This window comes from Capsicum annuum, chromosome 12 (genome assembly GCF_002878395.1).
Source record: "Capsicum annuum cultivar UCD-10X-F1 chromosome 12, UCD10Xv1.1, whole genome shotgun sequence".
Lineage (NCBI taxonomy): Eukaryota > Viridiplantae > Streptophyta > Magnoliopsida > Solanales > Solanaceae > Capsicum > Capsicum annuum.
The window spans coordinates 1,604,528-1,624,369 of NC_061122.1; the positions used below are offsets into that span (position 1 = coordinate 1,604,528).

Below are 19,842 nucleotides of genomic sequence, written 5' to 3' on the forward strand. Positions count from 1 at the left end.
GGTAAACTAGTTAGTCCTGCAAATATCACTTGTCCATTATTCATGTAAAACTAGTTAATTGTTCAAGTGAAAAAAAATATTGTATGAATTTTAGTTTCAAAACTTTCTCATTTCACAAAAAAGCTTTTTTGTTATGTATAATTATTTGATATTCGAAGCTCCTTTTATTAGGGTCGGGCATAAAATATCAAAAATTGAATTATCGAATCGAACCAAAAAATTTGGTAATTGGTATTCGGTAATTCAGTACTTGGTATGGTATATGAGGGTAAAATTTCAACATTTCAGCATTCGAGATTGAGTTTGGTACAAGATATTAATACTGCAATTGGTATTCGGTATTTACCGAATATTGAATTTTATATATATATATATATATATATATATATATCCAACCCAATAGACAATGATATTAGTCATCCAAAGAACTCTTGGAGCTTGGTAATATATTCGTTAAAAGCAACAAAAAAAAAATACTAAATAGGGTTTCTATTTAATATACTCTTTGAAGTTTAAACATACATTTGTACATCTACTTTAATATGGTATTAACAAATACCGTACCAAACCGAAGTTTAATTTATCAATTATCAAATTATTGAACCGATGTTTATAAGTATAGTATATGATATCTACGTTAAAATACCGATTATCAAATTACTGAATTTGAACTTTAAAAATATCGAATGCCCACCCTACCTTTTATAATCAATGTATTATTGTCACTATATTGGTTGGCGATTCAAAAGGTTTCTCTTTTTGTGTAATAATCGTTTGTTGATTTTGATGATTTATTTTAGAATCATATTAATGTAACATATGAAGCTAATAACTAATTGTACTAATATACTATAATGCCATTAAAGGGCATTATCTTTCCTTATAAATGAGTCTTAATGTAAATTTTAATTAGTAAGATTACTGGGGTTATTTTGAAATTAAAAAAAAAAAAAAACAAACTAATGACTAGCATTGCTAAATTGTTATTCAACATGATGTTTTAAATGTAGAAACATACTCAATACCCTTGTTATAGTTTACTGATTTACACCTACAATACATAGAATCAAGATGTGTTAAACTAAAATACACAGATAGTATAAAGGAATTAATAGTGTAAAAATTATTATACAATTGATATAGTCTGAGTTATAAACAATCCTATATATAGTTGGTTTAATTTCTAAATTATTTAATTAAATTGAAGTGTCAATATAAAAAATTTAGCCCATACCTCTTTATATTACTGGACACCGTAGCCCGTGCCAGCATGAGCCCAACATATGTTATTTAAGTTATCTCAATTTATGTAGCACAAATAGCATTTGGAGTGTCAATCAAATTTTTAAATAATTTAAGTTTCTAATCATTGTGATTTATAGTATCTTTAATGTAATTTAGTAATTTATGTTACTCGCTTTGTCCCAATTTTAGAATTTAGTGAGTTGGCCAATTTTTTTTTACTAATATATTTTTTCAAAATATTTTAAGTTGTTAATCTTTGTGATTTTAGTATCTTTTAATGTAATTTCAAATAATTTATGTTACTTGCTTTATCGCAACTTATGTGACACTATTAGAATTTCAAAAGTCAATCATATTTTTTACTATATGTTTTTAAAATATTATAAGATGTTAATAGTTATGACTTATAATTATTTTTTTTGCATAATTTTTAAATCTATAATATTTTACCAAAATAAAGTAAATAAATTAAAATAAATAAAGTACTAAATTTTTAAAACATGTTAAATTTGAAAACATCATTTGAATCAATAAATTACTAAATCAAAACAATAAAACATGCCAATTATAAAATGTCAAAACTATCCCGAATTTACGTGACACAAATATAATTTAGATAATCAATCAGATTCTTAATATGTTTTTAAATATTTTAAATTGTTAGCTATTGTAATTTATAATATTTTTTATGTAATTTTCAATGATATATGTTACTCTCCTTATTCAAATTTTTGTGGCATTGATATTCAATTATATTCTTAAAATAATTTAAGTTTTTAATTATTATGATTTATAATACTTTTTTTCTATTCCAATTTAAGTAGCACTAAAATAAATTCGACAGTCAACCAAATTTTATGATTGAAGCTGGATATGTCCTAAATGACTTATAATACCTAATTAGAAGTGATATAACAAAATTACCATGAGAAAAATATTTGTGAAATTATTTTAAATGAGTCTCATATAAGATGTCATGTTAATTTAAAACATCAAGAATTAATTATCATTTTATGTCAATTTTATTTTTATTAAATATTATTAAATTTTTAATACCTAAATGACTTATAATAATTAATTAGGGTTGATAGAGTAAAATTACGGTTGAAACAGTTGAAGTAGGCATGTCATAAATGTCTATTTTATTTTTTTTATTAAATATTATTAATTTTCTTATATGTAAATATTTTACAATAATTAATTAGGGGTAATATAGTAAAATCATAGAACAAACATACTTGTGATTTTTTTTTAAATAAGTCTCATATAAGATGTCCTATTAATTTAAAACATCAAGAATTGATTTATCATTTATATCTATTTTATTATTTATTAAATATTATTAATTTTTTAATACCTAGATGACTTATAATAATTAATTTGAGGTGATATAATAAAATTACAATTGAATCAGCTGAAACAGACATGTCATAAATATCTATTTTACCTTTTTTTAATTAATCATTATTAATTTTCTTATATATAAATAACTAAAATAATTAATTAAAAATAATATAATAAAATTACGGAGCAGGCATGTTGATGAATAGGTACATGCTTCTTCACTCTTATTAATACTAGTAATACCAAGGAGCATGAATAGCTACATGCTTCTTCACTCTTATAAATACTAGTGATATCAAATCTCCTTCATCATGTGCAATACATATGTCTTGATAATAAAATATACATTTGATGAGGACCAATTTAATTATGGGACCCTCTAGCCTAACCCCCCACCCCACTCTCTCCTCCCTACCCCAAAAACAAAAAACCCCAACCCCACTTCATATCATCATATGCGCCCTAGGTCCATCATCATTATATGCTTGCTTTTTCTATAACAAAAATTATATATATAATAATCACTTAATTAAAGCCATTTTTCCAAGAAGAAGAAGAAATGGAAGGAGAGATCAACAATTTCATAGTGGTATGGGCTATTGTCTTAACAAGTTCATATTATTCTCACACAATTGTCAAATTATTTCCCAATGGCAAATCAAGATTTGTGGCTATTATTCCAATAGTTTGTCTATTTTTCATTCTTCCTCTTTATCTTACCTCCACTAATCTTGGTGGTCTTACTTCTTTCTTCATTGCATGGCTAGCCACTTTCAAGATTATCCTTTTTGCCTTTGGTAAAGGCCCTTTGTCACCAACACCACCTCTACCACTTTCAACATTCATTCTCTTGACTTGTTTGCCTGTAAAGTTACAAAAACATTCACCTAGCCATGTTGAAACCAACAAAAAGGCCAAAAATTCAACTCTCATTCTTGTTACCAAAATTGCACTTCTAGCCATTTTGATAAGGGTGTATAGTTATAAAAACCATTTACATCCAAAAATCATTCTCTTTTGTTATTGCCTCCACATTTACTTTGCTCTAGAAATCATATTGACCATGATTAACACTATGGTTCGAGTTGCGAGCCGAATCGAGCTTGAGCCTCCTTTTGATGAGCCATACAAGACCGGCTCGCTTCAAGATTTCTGGGGCAGGAGGTGGAATCTCATGGTAACCAATATACTCCGTCCAACTATCTACTACCCTATTCGTTCAGTATTGGCAAGACATATCCCAAAGAACTGGGCCCCACATCCAGCAGTGCTCGCCACGTTCTTCGTCTCGGGGTTAATGCATGAGCTGATTTTTTACTATATTGCAAGAGTGAAACCTAGTTGGGAACTCACATGGTTTTTCATCATTCATGGAGTTGCTTTGAGTCTTGAAATTATGATTAAGAAATTGTTAAATAACAAATTTTTGGTCCCTAGGTTTATTTCTGGTCTATTAGCATTAGTATTTATAATTTTGACAAGTTTTTGGTTGTGTTTTCCACCATTATTGAGGGCTAAGTTAGATGTTAAATTATGTACTGAATATAATGCTTTTTTTCAATTTGTTAGGTACAGTAAACTGGTTAGTCCTACAAATATCACTTGTATGTAAGACTGGTTAATTGTTCATATTGAAATAGCACAATCTCAAATTGTAGTTGTTAGAGTTTGTGACCCGAATTTTGTTGATTCGGCCCTTAAAAATTCGCGGTGCGATCCATGTTTGTGATTTTTTGTGGCGTCTGTGGTGGTAGCGGAGGGATCGGGCCGATAAATACGCCATTATAATGAAATTCCTCCTCCTCTGCCCGTGATTTTTTCCGTCAAGAATTTCCACGTAAATCTGTGTGTTCTTGTTTTCTTTCATCTTGTGGTATTGCTTATTGTTGTCCGTTTCATAACAGTAGTAATTTATAATTTCAAAATTTTCTCTTTTCAAGAATTTTTTTTTGTGTGTATATAATTATTTTATGTTCGGAATTTACTGGTCTGATTCATCTTTATTCGTCGTGTGTGGCCAATAAAAGGTAATTGCTCTCTAATGGGCGGTTTTTATTTGCAAAATTTGAATCCGAAAACTCCAATCAAAGATAGAGAAATCATTTCGCTATAACCGATTAAACTACATTGATATCTATCGTATAAAATATTTTACACGATATCACTACATATCATATTAAGAAAAAAAGAAAAAAAAGCCTCCTAACCTTAGCTTACTTTAGAAGAAAATGTGAATTTGACTTTGCTGGCGTCAAAATCAAGAGCATAAGATGCTTCATAATTTATTTTCCATGTGTCATTAATTATTATTATTTGAATATATTAGTTAAAAATACATAATATATGTAGAATTTCTTTTTAAAAATAGTTATATCATTGTCACTATTGATCAGCGGTTCAAAAAGTCTTCTCTATTTGTATAACGGTAGAAATATATCTTGACTTGTTCAACTTATTATAATAAATTATTATTATTTACAGATTTACACTTACAGTATATAAAAAATGTGTTTACCTAATACACTGATAATATGAAAGAATTAGATTATCCAAGTCATAATTATTGTTGTATTCATATAAAATTTGACATTAGTAACTTGAAAATAAGGACTATATGTTATAACGTGCTAGAGAACATTAGTGGTGTAAAATTACTTTATCCCATTGATAATGTATAGTATAACTCTAGAAGAATGCTTATATACATTGAGGAGCTTCGAAGAAAAATTATACTGAAAAATGAGTCAAAAGACCCTCCCAAGTTTCCAATTAAGAAAAGGGGATAAGTGGGTCCCGCAAGTTTATTAAAAAAATAAAACTAAATCTTTTGAACAACTAGGATAATTGTTGGACAACTACATTAGTTGTCTGAACAACTTCGCGCAGTTGTTGAACAACTTCGCAAAGTTGTCGAACAACTACCAAAGTTGTTCTACAACTGAGACAAGTTGTTTGGACGGAAAAACTTAAAAAAAAAAATCGAAAAAAAGTTGTCCCTCCCACCTAATTTAAAAAACTTGGAGGACTCTCATTTAATTGGACAACTTGGGAATCTTTTTTAATCCAAAGTCCCTGTTGAACCCCTTCGATTAGTTCGTATATTTACTTCTGAATCCCCTTAGTGAAAATCCTGACTCGGTCACTGCTTATATATATATATATATATATAGTTATTTTCAGTTTGATTACATTGAAATGTCAGTATATAGAACAAAATAGACGTCTATGATATTTATTATATACCCTTGATATAGTATATAGTCAAAAACTGTAGAAGATTGCCTATATATAGTTGTTTTCTAAATACAGTAATTTGATTACATTTGATTGTCAGTATATAACAAAATGGACTTCATGTGAAAAAACATATAAACCAACTTCCAAGAAGAAGAAGAAAAACAAGAGAAAAATGGAAGGGGAGATGAACAATTTCACAGTAGTATGGGCTATTATCTTAATAAGTTTATGTTATTGTCACACCATAGCCAAATTTATTCCAATAGGCAAATCAAGATTTGTGGCTATTATTCCAATAGTTTGGCTATTTTTCAAACTTCCTCTTTATCTTAACTCCATTAATCTTGGTGGCATTACTTCTTTCTTCATTGCATGGCTAGCCAATTTCAAGATTATTCTTTTAGCCATTGGTAAAGGCCCTTTGTCAACAACCCCACCTTTACCACTTTCAACATTCATTCCCTTAGCTTGTTTGCCTATAAAGTTGCAAAAATATTCAACTAGTCATGTTAAAACCAAAAATAATTCAACTTTCAATCTTGTCACCAAGATTGCACTTCTAGCCATTTTGATAAAGGTGTATAATTATAGAAAAAATTTGCATCCAAAATTCATTTTCTTTTGTTATTGCTTCCACCTCTACTTTACTCTAGAAATCATATTTAATATTATTAGCACTATGGTTCGAGTTGCTAGTCGAGTTGAGCTCGAGCCACCTTTTGACGAGCCTTACAAGACTAGCTCGCTTCAAGATTTCTGGGGCAGGAGGTGGAACCTCATAGTAACCAATATCCTCCGTCTGACCATCTACGACCCCGTCTTGTCAATGATTACAGACTGGATCTCAAGGAAGTGGGCCCCACTTCCCGCGATGCTCGCCACGTTCGTCGCCTCGGGGTTAATGCATGAGCTGATTTTTTACTACATTACAAGAGTGAAACCTAGTTGGGAAGTCACATGTTTTTTTATCATGCATGGAGTGGCTTTGAGTCTTGAAGTTATGATCAAGATATTGTTGAATGGCAAAATTTGTATTCCTAAGTTTATTTCTGGTCCATTAACATTATTATTTATAATTTTGACTAGTTTTTGGTTGTTTTTTCCACCATTTTTGAGGGGTAGACCAGATTTTAAGGCATGTACTGAATATATTGCATTTTTACAATTTATTAGGTATGGCAAATTGGTTAGTCCTGCCAATATTACTTGTCCATTCATGTAAAACTAGTCAATTGTTCACATTGAAATAGAATAATCTCAAATTATATAACTTGTAATTTCAAAATTTTCTCTTTTCAAGAAAAGAAAGCTTTTTGCTGTGAATAATTTATTGATATTCGATGATCAGATCTGATTATGTATGACCTAATAAAAAAGAAACTTCATTTCGCTAGGATTTTTTTTATTCCCGATACTTGAAACCGAAATCTCATATTAAAAATAGAGATATCTCATTCTAACCTTGCTTACTTTAGAAGAAAATGTGAACTTGACTTTAAGATGCTTTATAATTTATTTTTCCAATTGCCATTATTATTCGAATAAATTAGTTAAAACTACATAATATATTTCAACTCTCCTTTTATAATAAATGTATTATTGTCACTATTATTTGACGTTTCAAAAAAGTCTTCTCTCTTTTTAATAATCCCGTGTATTTATTATCCTATAAAATGTAACGTATGCAGCTAATAACCAATAGTATTTAATATATTATTATTAGAAAAATATATATGTATAAATATGTTTGAACTTTGAAGGAATATTTAAGCTAAGTTGCTTTTGAAAGATAGTAATCAGCTACCTTTTTAACCTTTTCAGAAGTACCAAAAAATGTAAATTTCACATGGCATTCAAATAAATTTGATCATAATTCATACAATCTTAATTAGTCCACCATGAGTAAATATTTTTTTTTATAGAAGTGGACATGTGAAATTGGTTGGACTAATTAATTTACCAGACCTAATAAATTCTAAGAAAGCAATAGATTCAGTACATGCTTTAAGCTCAGTATTACCCCTCAAAAAAGGTGGAAAAAATAGCCAAAAGCTTGTGAAAATTATAAATCCTAGTGCTAATGGACCAGAAATAATTCTAGGAACAAAAAATTTGCCATTTAAATTTTTTTTTATAACAATTTCAAGACTCAAAGCCACTCCATGAATGAGAAAGAACATCATGGCTTCACCACTAGGCTTCAATCTTCCCATGTAGTAGAAAATCAGCTCATGCATTAGCCCCGAGACGAAAAATGTCGCGAGGACAGCTGGAAGTGGGGCCCACTTCCTCGATATTCGGTCAGCCATTACCGAACGGACGGGGTTGTAGACGGTTGGACGGAGTATGTTGGTTACCATGAGGTTCCACCTGTTGCTCCAGAAATCCTGAAGCGAGCTGGTCTTGTAAGGCTCGTCGGAGGGTGGCTCGAGCTCAACTCGAGTCACCCCTCGAACGGTGGCGCTAACGATGTTCAATATTATCTCTAACATGAAGTAAATGTGTAGGCAATAGAAGAAGGGAATGATTTTTGGATGTAAATAGTCTTTATAGGTGTACACCCTTATCAAAATGGCTAGAAGTGCAATCTTTATAACAAGACCCAAAATTGAATTTGTGGCCCTTTTTTTAGCTTCAACATCAAAAGTTGAGTATTTTTGTAACTTTATAGGCAAACAAGCCAATGGAATGAAGGTTGAAAGTGGTAGAGGTGGGGTTGATGACAAAGGGCCTTTACCAAAAGCAAAAAGAAGAAGTTTAAAATTGGCTAGCCATGCAATGAAGAAAGAAGTTGTACCACCAAGATTAATGGAGGTGAGATAAAGAGGAAGTTTAAAAAATAGACAAACTATTGGAATAATAGCCACAAATCTTGATTTGCCATTGGGAATAAATTTGGCTATGGTGTGAGAATAACATACACTTGCCAAAACAATAGTCCATACAACAATGAAATTGTGAACTTCCCCTTCCATTTCTATGTTTCTTCTTCTTCTTCTCGAAAGATGGATGAAATTTAAAATGTCTTTATTGTTTCTAATGGAAAGAAAATAAGATTATATTATATGAATCGTCGTACAATATGATTGTTGACTTTGGGAACATGTGAAATTGAGGTTTGGGTGAAAGGGAATATTTGGGATAAAATAATTAAGCAAATGTCATATAAGATATGTTTAGTAATTAAGAAAGATGTTTAATTAGATTGCACATGGTTAAGTAGTCTAGTGTTTTGTGAAGAGTTTGGGGTTGAGTAATTTTTGATATTATAATGATGTAAAGATCTTCACGCCCAATATTTATATCAAATTATTAGATATTTGATATTATATACGTCTACTGATGTTTGATGCTTAAATCTCATTTAGTTATTATAAATAAAAGAGAAAGTGCATTGTTTCCACCTTAAATTACACACGAAATTGCTAAAACACATCTGAACTTTAGGAGGGTCCTATTACCCCCCTGAACCAATTAAAATCGTATTTTTGGCAACCTTAATGCCTACGTGGCACGTGACCTTCAGTGTGTTGATTCAATAATGTGCCACGTAGGCACTAAGATTGTCAAAAATACGATTTTAATTGGTTTAGGGGGTAATAGGACCCTCCTAAAGTTCGGATGCGTCTCAGCAATTTCGTGTATAGTTTAGGATGGAAATAGAGCATTTACTCTAAATAAAAGTACACGAAAGAAATAGTTTAATGATTTTATATTTCAAGAAAAAAAAAAGAATATATTTGCTAATCAATTTTTTATTAAAAAATTAATAATAGAAAAAGTATACGTGTGAAAAGTCAAATATGACCAACAGCCTCATTTAAACCTAAGAAGAAGTTGTGATTTACAAACGCAACGGTCGAAAATTTCATGGTTTTTAATTTATTAAAGGATGATGAGGACATCCAACGTACGTCATCTTCTTAGGGCTATTATTAAAGATTGTGAAGGAAAAAACAACCAACTAAAAGCTTGTGAAAAATATAAATGCAAGTGCTAGTGGGCATGAAATAATCCGAGGAAGCATTGAAAATTTTCTTGATAATAATTTCAACACTCAAAGCTATCCCATGAAGATAATGAATTCGACATTAGGCTTCAACAGTCTTTTATTGTAGTTAAAGATAAGCTCATGCATTAGCCCTGAGACCAAAAACGTTGCGAGCACGGACGGACAGGGTCATAGATAGTTAGACAAAGTATATCAGTTACCATGAGGTTCCATCGCTTTCCCCAGAAATCCTGAAGCGAGCTAGCTTGGTAAGTACTTATCATGCACACTACTAAAAAAATTGAAAAAAGCGACTAAAAGTGGTCGGTCTTTTAATTATTTTTTTTAAAAGCGACCACATGTGGTCGCTTTTATATTTTAAAAAATCAAAATAATTATGTCAATAATTTTAATATTAATTATTATTTATTTTATAAATAAAAATTTTTAAAAATAACAAAACCAACCACTTATGGTCAGATTTTTTTTTAAATTGTAATTAAAAATATTTATAAAAATCGACCACTTGTGGTCGGTTTTTAAAAAATATTTTTTAATTTATTTTTAAAAAATCGACCACATGTGGTCAGTTTTTTTTAAAAAATATAATTAAAAATATTTATAAAAACCGACCAATTGCGGTCGTTTTAAAAAATATATATATTTCTTTTTAAAATCTACCTTTTGTGGTCGGCTTTTTTTTTTAAATATAATTAAAAAATATTTATAAAAATCGACCACTTGTGATCGGTTTTTATTTTTTTAAAAAAAAAACTACCACTTATGGTCGGTTTTTATTTTTTTTTAAAAAACTACCACTTGTGGTCGTTTTTTAAAAATATAATTAAAAAATATTTACAAAAACCAACCACTTGTGGTCGATTTTTATTTTTTAAATTTATTTTTAAAAATATCCACCACTTGTGGTCGTTTTTTTTTTAAATATAATTAAAAAATATTTATAAAATCGACCACTTGGTCGTTTTTTAAAATATCTTTTTCTTTTAAATCGATCACTTGTGGTCGATTTTATTAAAAAATTGTCGTTGGGTCATTATAGCCGTTGGGCCCAACGGATATATGACTGTTGGGAGCCCAAAACTTTTAAATGGTCAATTTTATTTAAAAAAAAAATAATTAAAATACTTTTTAAAACCCAAAAAAATTCCTATAAATACCACACTTTCAAATCATTTTCCATACAATTTTTAAGTGATGCAGAGTTACTATAGAGAAAAAAGTAGAAAAAAATTAAGAAAATGAAAAGTGATATTATGGTGTCAAAATTCAAGAGAATTTGTGTGTTTTGTGGGAGTAGTCAAGGGAAGAAAAGTAATTATCAAGATGCTGCTATTGAGCTAGGCAAAAAATTGATCTCAAGAAATATTGATTTGGTCTTTGGAGGAGTTAGCATAGACCTAATGGGTTTGGTTTCACAAGCAGTTCATGATGGCGGTAGACATGTTTTTGGAGTTATTCCCAAGACACTCATGCATAGAGAGTTAACTGGTGAAACAATAGGAAAAGTGAAGGTAGTTGCACATATGCATCAAAGAAAAACAGAAATGGCTAGGCACTCTGATGCTTTTATTGTTTTACCAGGTGGTTATGGCACACTTGATGAGCTACCCGAAGTAATTAGTTGGGCACAGCTTGGCATTCACGGTAAACTGGTAGGATTGCTGAATGTGGATGGATATTATAATTCATTATTGTCATTTATTGACAAAGCTGTGAGGGAAGGCTTTATCAGTCTCAATGCTCGCCAAATCATCGCATCTGCGCCAACAACAACAGAGCTTGTCAAGAAACTCGAGAAATATGTTCCTTGTCATGAAAGAGTTGCTTCGAAGTTGAATTGGGATACGGAGCAACAACTTGGCTACCCTCAAGCACAAGAAATTGCGCGATGATTAAAAAAAGGAATTTGTGCGTAGTTATATGCTTACATTTATATATATGTATATAAACATATATAAACATGCTTATTTTATTTTACATTTACAGTTATAAGGTTACCATTTTTACGATTTATCAATTCAAATATAATATTTTATTATTTTTTAAATTTGTGTATTTTCTAACTCAATTGTGCCAATTCATAACAATTTTAAATTAATTTTACCCGATTTATTGCAATTCTAGCCAAATTCTATCTAATTAGACTCAATTTATTTACTTTTTAACCCAATTTTATCCAAGTTCTTATAATTTTAGCCTATTCTATTTAATTCATTACAATTGTAGCCAATTCATTACAATCATTGTCAATTTGTGATTCAATATTTAAATTTTAGTCAAAGCCTAGTTAAATTCTCAACCTCTAGATCTCAACCGTCGATTATAAACCGATCTAACGGCTGAGATCAAAGAATCCTATTCTTTCCTTTTAAATAAAAAAAACCCCAAAACCTAACCCTAATCTCCTCATTTCATCCGCTTCCTCCCACTCGTGGTCGGTTTTTTAAAATTTCTTTTTAATTTATTTAAAAAAACCGACCACTGTTGGTAACATAATCGAAATCTCCAATTCATTCTTTTTTTAACCCAATTTCTAATCTCAATTTGACTCATCTCCTCAATTTTAGTCTCAATCGTTCTTCATATTTGATCAACGGTCAATATTAAAATCAATTTTCACTTTTTTTTCTTGAAATTAGTAGTATGCAACGGTCGGTTCAATTTGATATTATCGGTTATTGATTATGTTAAACCAATAATTAAATCAATAAGGTTTTTTTAATCGATTTTTAGTTCTTAACGATTCGATTTTCAATTTAATCAATATAAAAATATGCATAAAATATAAATAATGGTAACTAATTAAATTATTTTCGTAAATACACACACTCATAATTTTCAAATGCATGATCTACCACAATTATTGTTGTTAAAATAATAGTCAATTCTATTCAAATTTTTTTTGGTGTTTAATTTTTAGGCGATTGTATACTCAATTGATGTCAGTTACAGTAAAATTGACCTTTGGCCATAAATTAAATTTTAATTTTAACCTATTTTTAGTTATGGTTTATCTCAACCGTTGATCAAAATGATCCAACGGGTGAGATCCAAAGCATTCACTTTTGTCCTTTTAACAAAACAAAACCCTAATCTCACATTTCTCAAAAAATCTTCCATTCTCCTCCTGTCTCTCTACAAACGCTCTCTCTCTCTCTATACCTTCTCTGTAAACCAAAACCATTCCCGACCTCCGTCGCCGCTCCACTTCGCCGACCTCCGTCTCCGATCCGCATCCCTCCGTTCATCCCTCAACAGCACCCGCCCAGTCTCTCCTTCTCAAACAGCCGCCGCCGCCACTCTCTCCGTCACAGGTGACCTAAATTATTAAAAGTGAATTTAGTTCGTTATTAACCCTCCGTTTCAACTTCAAGTCTATCAATATTTGGGTTTTGGTCTTACAAGTGATGGCATAGCTTAAACAACTTTTACTCTCTTTTTTAATGATGTACTCCATATATTCCCAATGAATTTGATGGGAAATTCAAAAGGTAAAGTTAAATTACCTTGTTTCTATTGAATCAAGTTTCTTTTATTTATTGTAAAAGTATAATACTACTACTATATTCTTTTCTCCAACTCCAAGTGAGAGAAGGGTTTTTGTCTTAGTAGTATGGTTGAGCAGAATTTTTAAATGTACCCGAAATTAAAAATTATACTGTTAGATCTTAAGGGAATTTTTAGTTCAGATACAAAGCTATAAAGTAATTAGTAATGCAAGCAATAGTATTTAGGATTTTGTACTGACAATTATAATGCAGGGCCTAAATCTTGTTTGATTTAGTTGATATATTACAAATTAGTGTGTCGTGTATAATTTTTAAATATTTATTTAGTTTTGATAAAAATTTAGTTAAAAATCATTATGGAGTTGTAGTCTTTTTCCATAGACTTCATAAATTTTAGTGAAACACATGCTTATATCTAGCCAATGAGTCAGGAATCTTTCTTATTGTGAATCAGAAGTATATTTTTTTCGTTTGTGGAGAAGTGATGAGATTGTAGTGTTGTGTTCTTAATTTTACTAAAGTGTGGTCACTTGAGTATTGAATTAGTGACTCGAAAATGTTTAAGTTTAGGTAGTTGAAATGTGAACTTGTCAATTGAATTTACTAAAGTGTGGTCACTTGAGAAGTGAATTAGTGACTCAAAAATATTTAAGTTTAGGTAGTTGAAAGGTGAACTTGTGTTTTGAAACTACTAATGTGTGGTCACTTGAGTAGTGAATTAGTGACTCGAAAATGTTTTAAGTTTAGGTACTTGAAATGTGGTCACTTGAGAAGTGTGTTAATGAGTCAAAAATGTTTAAGTTTAGTTACTTTAAAGGGGGACTTGTGTTTTGAATATAGTTAAGTGTGGTCACCAGAGAAGTGAGTTAGTGAGTCGAAAATGTTTAAGTGTAGGTACTTGAAATGTGAACTTGTGTTTTGAATTTAGTGAAGTGTGGTAGTTAGTGAGTTGAAAATGTTTAAGTGTAGTTACTTGAAGGGTGGACTTGTGTTTTGAATATAGTTAAGCGTGGTCACTTGAGAAGTAAGTTAGTGACTTGAAAATATTTAAGTGTAAGTACTTCAAATGTGAACTTGTGTTTTGAATTTTGTTAAGTGTGGTCAATTGAGAAGTGCATTAGTGAGTCGAAAATGTTCAAGTGTAGTTACTTGAAAGGTGGGTTGTGTTTTGAATATAGTGAAGTGTGGTCACTTGAGAAGTGAGTTAGTGAGTTGAAAATGTTTAAGTGTAGGTACTTGAAATGTGTACTTGTGTTTTGAATTTAGTTAAGTGTGGTCAGTTGAGAAGTGCATTAGTGAGTCGAAAATTTTTAAGTGTAGTTACTTGAAAGGTGGGCTTGTGTTTTGAATATAGTGAAGTGTGGTCACTTGAGAAGTGTGTTAGTAACTTGAAAATGTTTAGGTGTAGGTACTTGAAATGTGAACCTGTGTTTTGAATTTAGTTAAGTGTGGTCACTTGAGAAGTGCATTAGTGGGTCGAAAATGTTTGTGTAGTTACTTGAAAGGTGGGTCCATTTCAAAGTCCTACATCAGTACTACAAAGTATTGGTGCGGGGTATTTATAGCCTTGAGCTCTCCCACTTTAATAGCTAGCTTTTGGGGTGTGGTTCTCCTAAGGTTGTACCAGTAGTTTCAGAGCCACTCATCACCCTTCGCGCCCACTGTGTCTGGGATGGTGACGTCGGTATGGCAGTGTTTGGCCGGGGTAGCAATGTTTAGCGCACAACCATCGAGGCACCTGGGCACCTGACTCGAAAAGGGCTACATAGGAAAGAGCTACCTACATAATAAGTAGATAAGTAGAGTGAAAGCTACCCAGAGTGGAGTCGTCGAGGACGACGGATGCGTAGCGTGGTAGTTTGTTATGATCCGTTGCAAAGTCTCATCGGTACTACAAAGTATCGGTGTGGGATATTTATAGCCTTGGGCTCTCCCACTCTAATAGCTAGCTTTTGGAGCGTGGTTCACCTAACGCTGTAACAACCCTATTGATCAATCTTTGAAGCTAAATTGAATTAAACTAGCTTAACATTTAAGTTTAAAATTTATATATTAAAAAATTATACGAAAAATACTATAAATTACGATACTTATATTAATACGATGAATGGTCAAAGTAAACCTACCTTGAGCTAAGTGACTTCAACGGCGGCTGTGGAGCAGAACATGAATGGGGAAAACAATGAGAATTTCTTTTGGGCTTTTAAAGAAGTTAATAACAATTGGGCTCTTCATATGGGCCGGGCTTTAGGGAATTTTGTTTTGGGCTGGATGTTAAAGATGGGCTTTAAGGCTAAAGGGCTAGTAACACTTGAATTGCCAAGTTTTATTTATTACTAGTGGAAACAAAATCTATAGTCAAACGGGTCCTAATAAGTATATAACTTAATAACGAAACTTCTTTACATGAATTAATCCTTTTTATTCTATTATTGTGGTGCTAAAAGTGATTTCTATTTTTAATTAGAGGCCTCGATCGGGCGGGTTTTAATTTCGCGGAATGAATTTATCCTAAATGATTAAGATTTTGTTTCCACTAGTAATAAATAGGAAAAAATACATAAAGTAGCATACTTAAGTATTAAATTATAAAAAATAGCAACACGTTTATCAAATTACATTTTGTAGCATGTGTATTTGTATTTTTGTAGCAACAGTTTGCAAAAATACAAAATACAACTTGCTATATTATGAATTATGAAACTGTTGCTATGAAACTCATAATTAAGTGGATAAGTGTGCTATTTTTGAATTTTGCCCTAATAAATAACACTTGGCAATTCAAGTTTTATTAGCCTTTTAGTCTTAAAGCCCATCTTTTAACATCCAGCCCAAAACAAAATTCCCTAAAACCCGGCCCATATGAAGAGCCCAATTGTTATTAACTTCTTTAGAAGCCCAAAAGAAATTCTCATTGTTTTTCCCATTGCTGCTCTGCTCCTCAGCCGCCGTTGAAGTCACTTAGCTCAAGGTAGGTTTACTTTGACCATTCATTGTATTAATATAAGAAGTATCGTAATTTATAGTATTTTTCGTATAATTTTTTAATATATAAATTTTAAGCTAATTTAATTCAATTTAGCTTCAAAGATTGATCAATAGGGTTGTTACAACGTTAGGTGAACCACGCTCCAAAGGCTAGCTATTAAAGTGGGAGAGCCCTAGGCTATAAATACCCCACACCAATACTTTGTAGTACGGATGGGACTTTGCAATGGATCATAACAAACCACCACGCTCCGCATCCGTCGTCCTCGACGGCTCCACTCTGGGTAGCTTTCACTCTCTTATTATGTAGTTAGCCCTTTTCGAGTCAGGTGCCTCGATGGTTGTGCGCTAAACATTGCTACCCCCGGACGAACACTGCCATACCGACGTCACCATCCCAGACACGGTGGGCGTGATGTTGTTTGAATTGACTTTTATTTAAGTATTTTTGACCTTTAAGCATTTTATTTTTGAAGATGTTGAGCAAAAAGTGCTTAATTACTTATATTCAAAAGACATGAGTGCGTCAACATTTTTGGGAAGTCCGAGCAACATAAACATTCATAGTTGTTTATCCTGACCTTATAATATCGGTTGCTCGGACTCTCCAAAAATATTGTCATACGAGTTGCAAATTCTCCAAAAATAAACTATTTTTGAAGTCCCCCACACACAACCATCAATATTTTTGAAGAATTCGAGCAACATAGCCTATAATTAAGGTCCTTAATGATTTGACTGCAGTACATTATGTTTTGCTCTTAAGAAAAGTACTACTAAGTTGCTTGAACTCTTTAAAAATGTTGCTGCACCGTGTCGGATCCGCTAGGAATGAACTATTTTTGAAGGATCCGACATGCACACAAATGACACTTTCGAAGAGTCCGAGCAACATAGTTTGACAGCTCTTCTCGTACTTGTTACATTGGTTCCTCTTTTACTTTTTGGAGTTTCAATGATTTGGTGAGTTATTTTCAAACGACATTATTTCTGTGGACAGTCAATGGAACACGGTTCGTTTGAAGATCAATCTAAAGCAACGTTCTCGTTGACAGACGAGGACCATACGCTGGCAAATGCTCTCAGATTCAGTCTAAATCAAGAGTTAGTAAATATGTTTACATAACTTTGCTACAAGTTTTAATGACTTGTAATGTTATTCTGCTGATCGATCTCACGTTAATCTTGCCGTTGCATGATCAGTAACAGTAGTTTGTGCAACAAGCTTCAGATTACGATGTAACTGATATCAACTTTCTTGCAGTCCAAGAGTAACATTTTGTGGATACAGCATTCCTCATCCCTCCGATGCTCGAGTGAACATAAGAGTTCAGACTACTGGTAAATCTAAAAACTTTCACCAACTTATCTTTATCAACGGTTTGAAGGGGAGCCGTGGTGTGACTGGTAAAGTTGTTGCCATGTGACCAGGAGGTCACAGTCAAGCCTTGAAAACAGCCTCTTGCAGAAATGCAAGGTAAGGCTGCGTACAATACACCTTTGTGGTGGGACCCTTCCCCGGACCCTATGCATAGCGGGAGCTTTAGTGCATCGGACTGCCCTTTTGGAGGGTGTGTGTCGCCTTTCATCATGTATTCGCAGACCAGATTTTCTGTTCTTGCATCCATACTGCTAATGTAGCATGCCACTTTTATTATGGGCATTCTTGTTAGTCAGTAACTATGTTGGTGTCACTTTCTGGCCAGTTGATTTTGTCGGAGGAATATCGTGATCCCTTTCCGGTTAATAATTCTGGTTTTTCTTCCGGTTTATTGATTTGGAGTTCATGTAAGACAGTTAGATATTGCTACAACATGCATAACCTATGTCTGTCATAGCTAGAGGCGAAGCCAGGATTAAAGGATTAAAGTTTATGATTGTACAGAATTTGGACCAAAGCTACTGGGATCGTCAAAACCCTCAAACTATATTTTAGCTCCGCCCCTACACATAGATAGACTATTGGAAACAACAATTTGCAATAGTCTTTTTACGCTTCCATGTGATGATTATACACTATTCTTTCTGAGAAATATCGTAGATGTCTGTTGAAGTTTTGGTACGTAAAGATTATCTGGCTTATTCTTTCTGAGAAATATCGTAGATATCTGTTGAAGTTTTGGTACGTAAAGATTATCTGGCTTCTATCGCAGGAGATCCAGCGAGGGAAGTATTGAACGATTCATGTCAGGATCTAATGCTTATCTGTGAGAACGTTAGAGACACGTTTAACAAGGCTACTTCGAAGTTTAAAACTGAAAAAGGTCTGAGCTCTATGGATATCAAAAACTGATTGACAAGAAGTTCATATAACCTTCTGTCGAAGTGAAATTTTGTAACATTATTTGCCCAAAAGTTGCTTTTTGCAGAATCATTTACTGTCATCTTTATCTCCATCAACTTTTGTTTTTTCGTTACATATATATACAAAGAATGTACCTTTGATCGCGCAGAAATATTGATCTTCATTTTTAATGCTTCACATTGTTTAGGATTGATTACCAACCTATACAGTTTGGTATAAGTTATAACTCTATGTTTTAGTTTATGTGATGGTGAATCATGGTTCCAAAACTTGCCTTCGCGTAAGTTGTGCATTTCTGTCATACTTAGTTCATGCACAATTGACATGAGTTAAGCATAAATGGAATAGTGAGGATTCATATAGCCGGTCACAAATTAATCATAACAAGATTGCTAAATCAGGAAAATAATCACAAGATTCTGGAAAATATCGCTAAACCAGGAAAATAATCACAAGATTCTGGAAAATATCTGATTATTTCATTGAAAATGAACTGACCACTCACGTTGCTATTGTAGTATATATATGTACAACTGAGATCGTAATATACACCACCACAGTTTTGATTTCACATGTGTACTTGAAAAAAAAACTTGTTCTTACACTCATTCAAAACTTCAAACCTGTGTTTGGCCCGTTGTTAACCTGTAATGTCCGTGTCCTCGAGGAAGATGAATGAATAAAAAGACATCCATATTTAAGATGTATTAGCCAAACAAGGATGGTTTTTATTGACTTTTGTGTGTGAGATCTTGAGTAGATGTATTGAGTAGTTTGCAAGATTGTTGTACCATCAATTTATAGGTCGAGGGATGGTTCAGGCTATAAGTATATACAATCATACCACTTCTCATTTATACAATACAAGAAAATAAATAATCTTTTTATAGATATAGAATTTCTTCCTATCAGGAGATTGTGGGAAGAACATGTCTTAGTGGTTAATATATTATATCAAGAATAATTGACCATTTTCTTATCAATTTATATCCACTAAAGTAATACATATATTTTAATATTATAATTTCGTATGAAAATATTATGCTCCCAACCATTTGTAAATTTCCCCTTCCAATTTTTTTGTGTTTCTTCTTATTCTTCTTGAAAGATGGATGGAATTTAAGGATGTCTTTATTATTTCTAATAGAAAAAAATATATATTTTATAATTGCTGAGTTGGGTAACTTGAGGAAGTAGGGTTG

The 19,842-nt window shown here is 31.8% G+C and overlaps 5 protein-coding genes across 5 annotated transcripts; 4 read left to right on the forward strand and 1 right to left on the reverse strand.

The window, feature by feature from the left end:
• The first annotated feature begins 2,864 nt into the window (after positions 1-2,864).
• Positions 2,865-4,250, forward strand: LOC107849755 (acyl-CoA--sterol O-acyltransferase 1). The gene has a single exon (XM_016694315.2). The coding sequence runs from the start codon at positions 3,149-3,151 to the stop codon at positions 4,199-4,201; it is 1,053 nt and encodes a 350-aa protein (XP_016549801.2). The 5' UTR covers positions 2,865-3,148; the 3' UTR covers positions 4,202-4,250.
• A 1,729-nt stretch (positions 4,251-5,979) lies between these two features.
• LOC107850087 (acyl-CoA--sterol O-acyltransferase 1-like) lies at positions 5,980-7,048 on the forward strand. Its single transcript, XM_016694538.2, has one exon. The coding sequence runs from the start codon at positions 5,999-6,001 to the stop codon at positions 7,046-7,048; it is 1,050 nt and encodes a 349-aa protein (XP_016550024.1). The 5' UTR covers positions 5,980-5,998.
• Positions 7,049-7,691: 643 nt separating this feature from the next.
• LOC107849948 (acyl-CoA--sterol O-acyltransferase 1-like) lies at positions 7,692-8,952 on the reverse strand. The gene has a single exon (XM_016694462.2). The coding sequence runs from the start codon at positions 8,799-8,801 to the stop codon at positions 7,743-7,745; it is 1,059 nt and encodes a 352-aa protein (XP_016549948.1). The 5' UTR covers positions 8,802-8,952; the 3' UTR covers positions 7,692-7,742.
• A 2,124-nt stretch (positions 8,953-11,076) lies between these two features.
• On the forward strand, positions 11,077-11,730 carry LOC107850161 (cytokinin riboside 5'-monophosphate phosphoribohydrolase LOG3-like). Its single transcript, XM_016694577.1, has one exon. The coding sequence runs from the start codon at positions 11,077-11,079 to the stop codon at positions 11,728-11,730; it is 654 nt and encodes a 217-aa protein (XP_016550063.1).
• A 1,288-nt stretch (positions 11,731-13,018) lies between these two features.
• LOC107851534 (DNA-directed RNA polymerases I and III subunit RPAC2) lies at positions 13,019-18,791 on the forward strand. The gene is made up of 4 exons (XM_016696596.2): positions 13,019-13,152; positions 17,336-17,439; positions 17,600-17,676; positions 18,489-18,791. Exons 2-4 carry the CDS (start codon positions 17,339-17,341, stop codon positions 18,626-18,628), a joined length of 318 nt encoding a protein of 105 aa, XP_016552082.1. The 5' UTR covers positions 13,019-13,152; positions 17,336-17,338; the 3' UTR covers positions 18,629-18,791.
• The last annotated feature ends 1,051 nt before the right edge of the window (positions 18,792-19,842 follow it).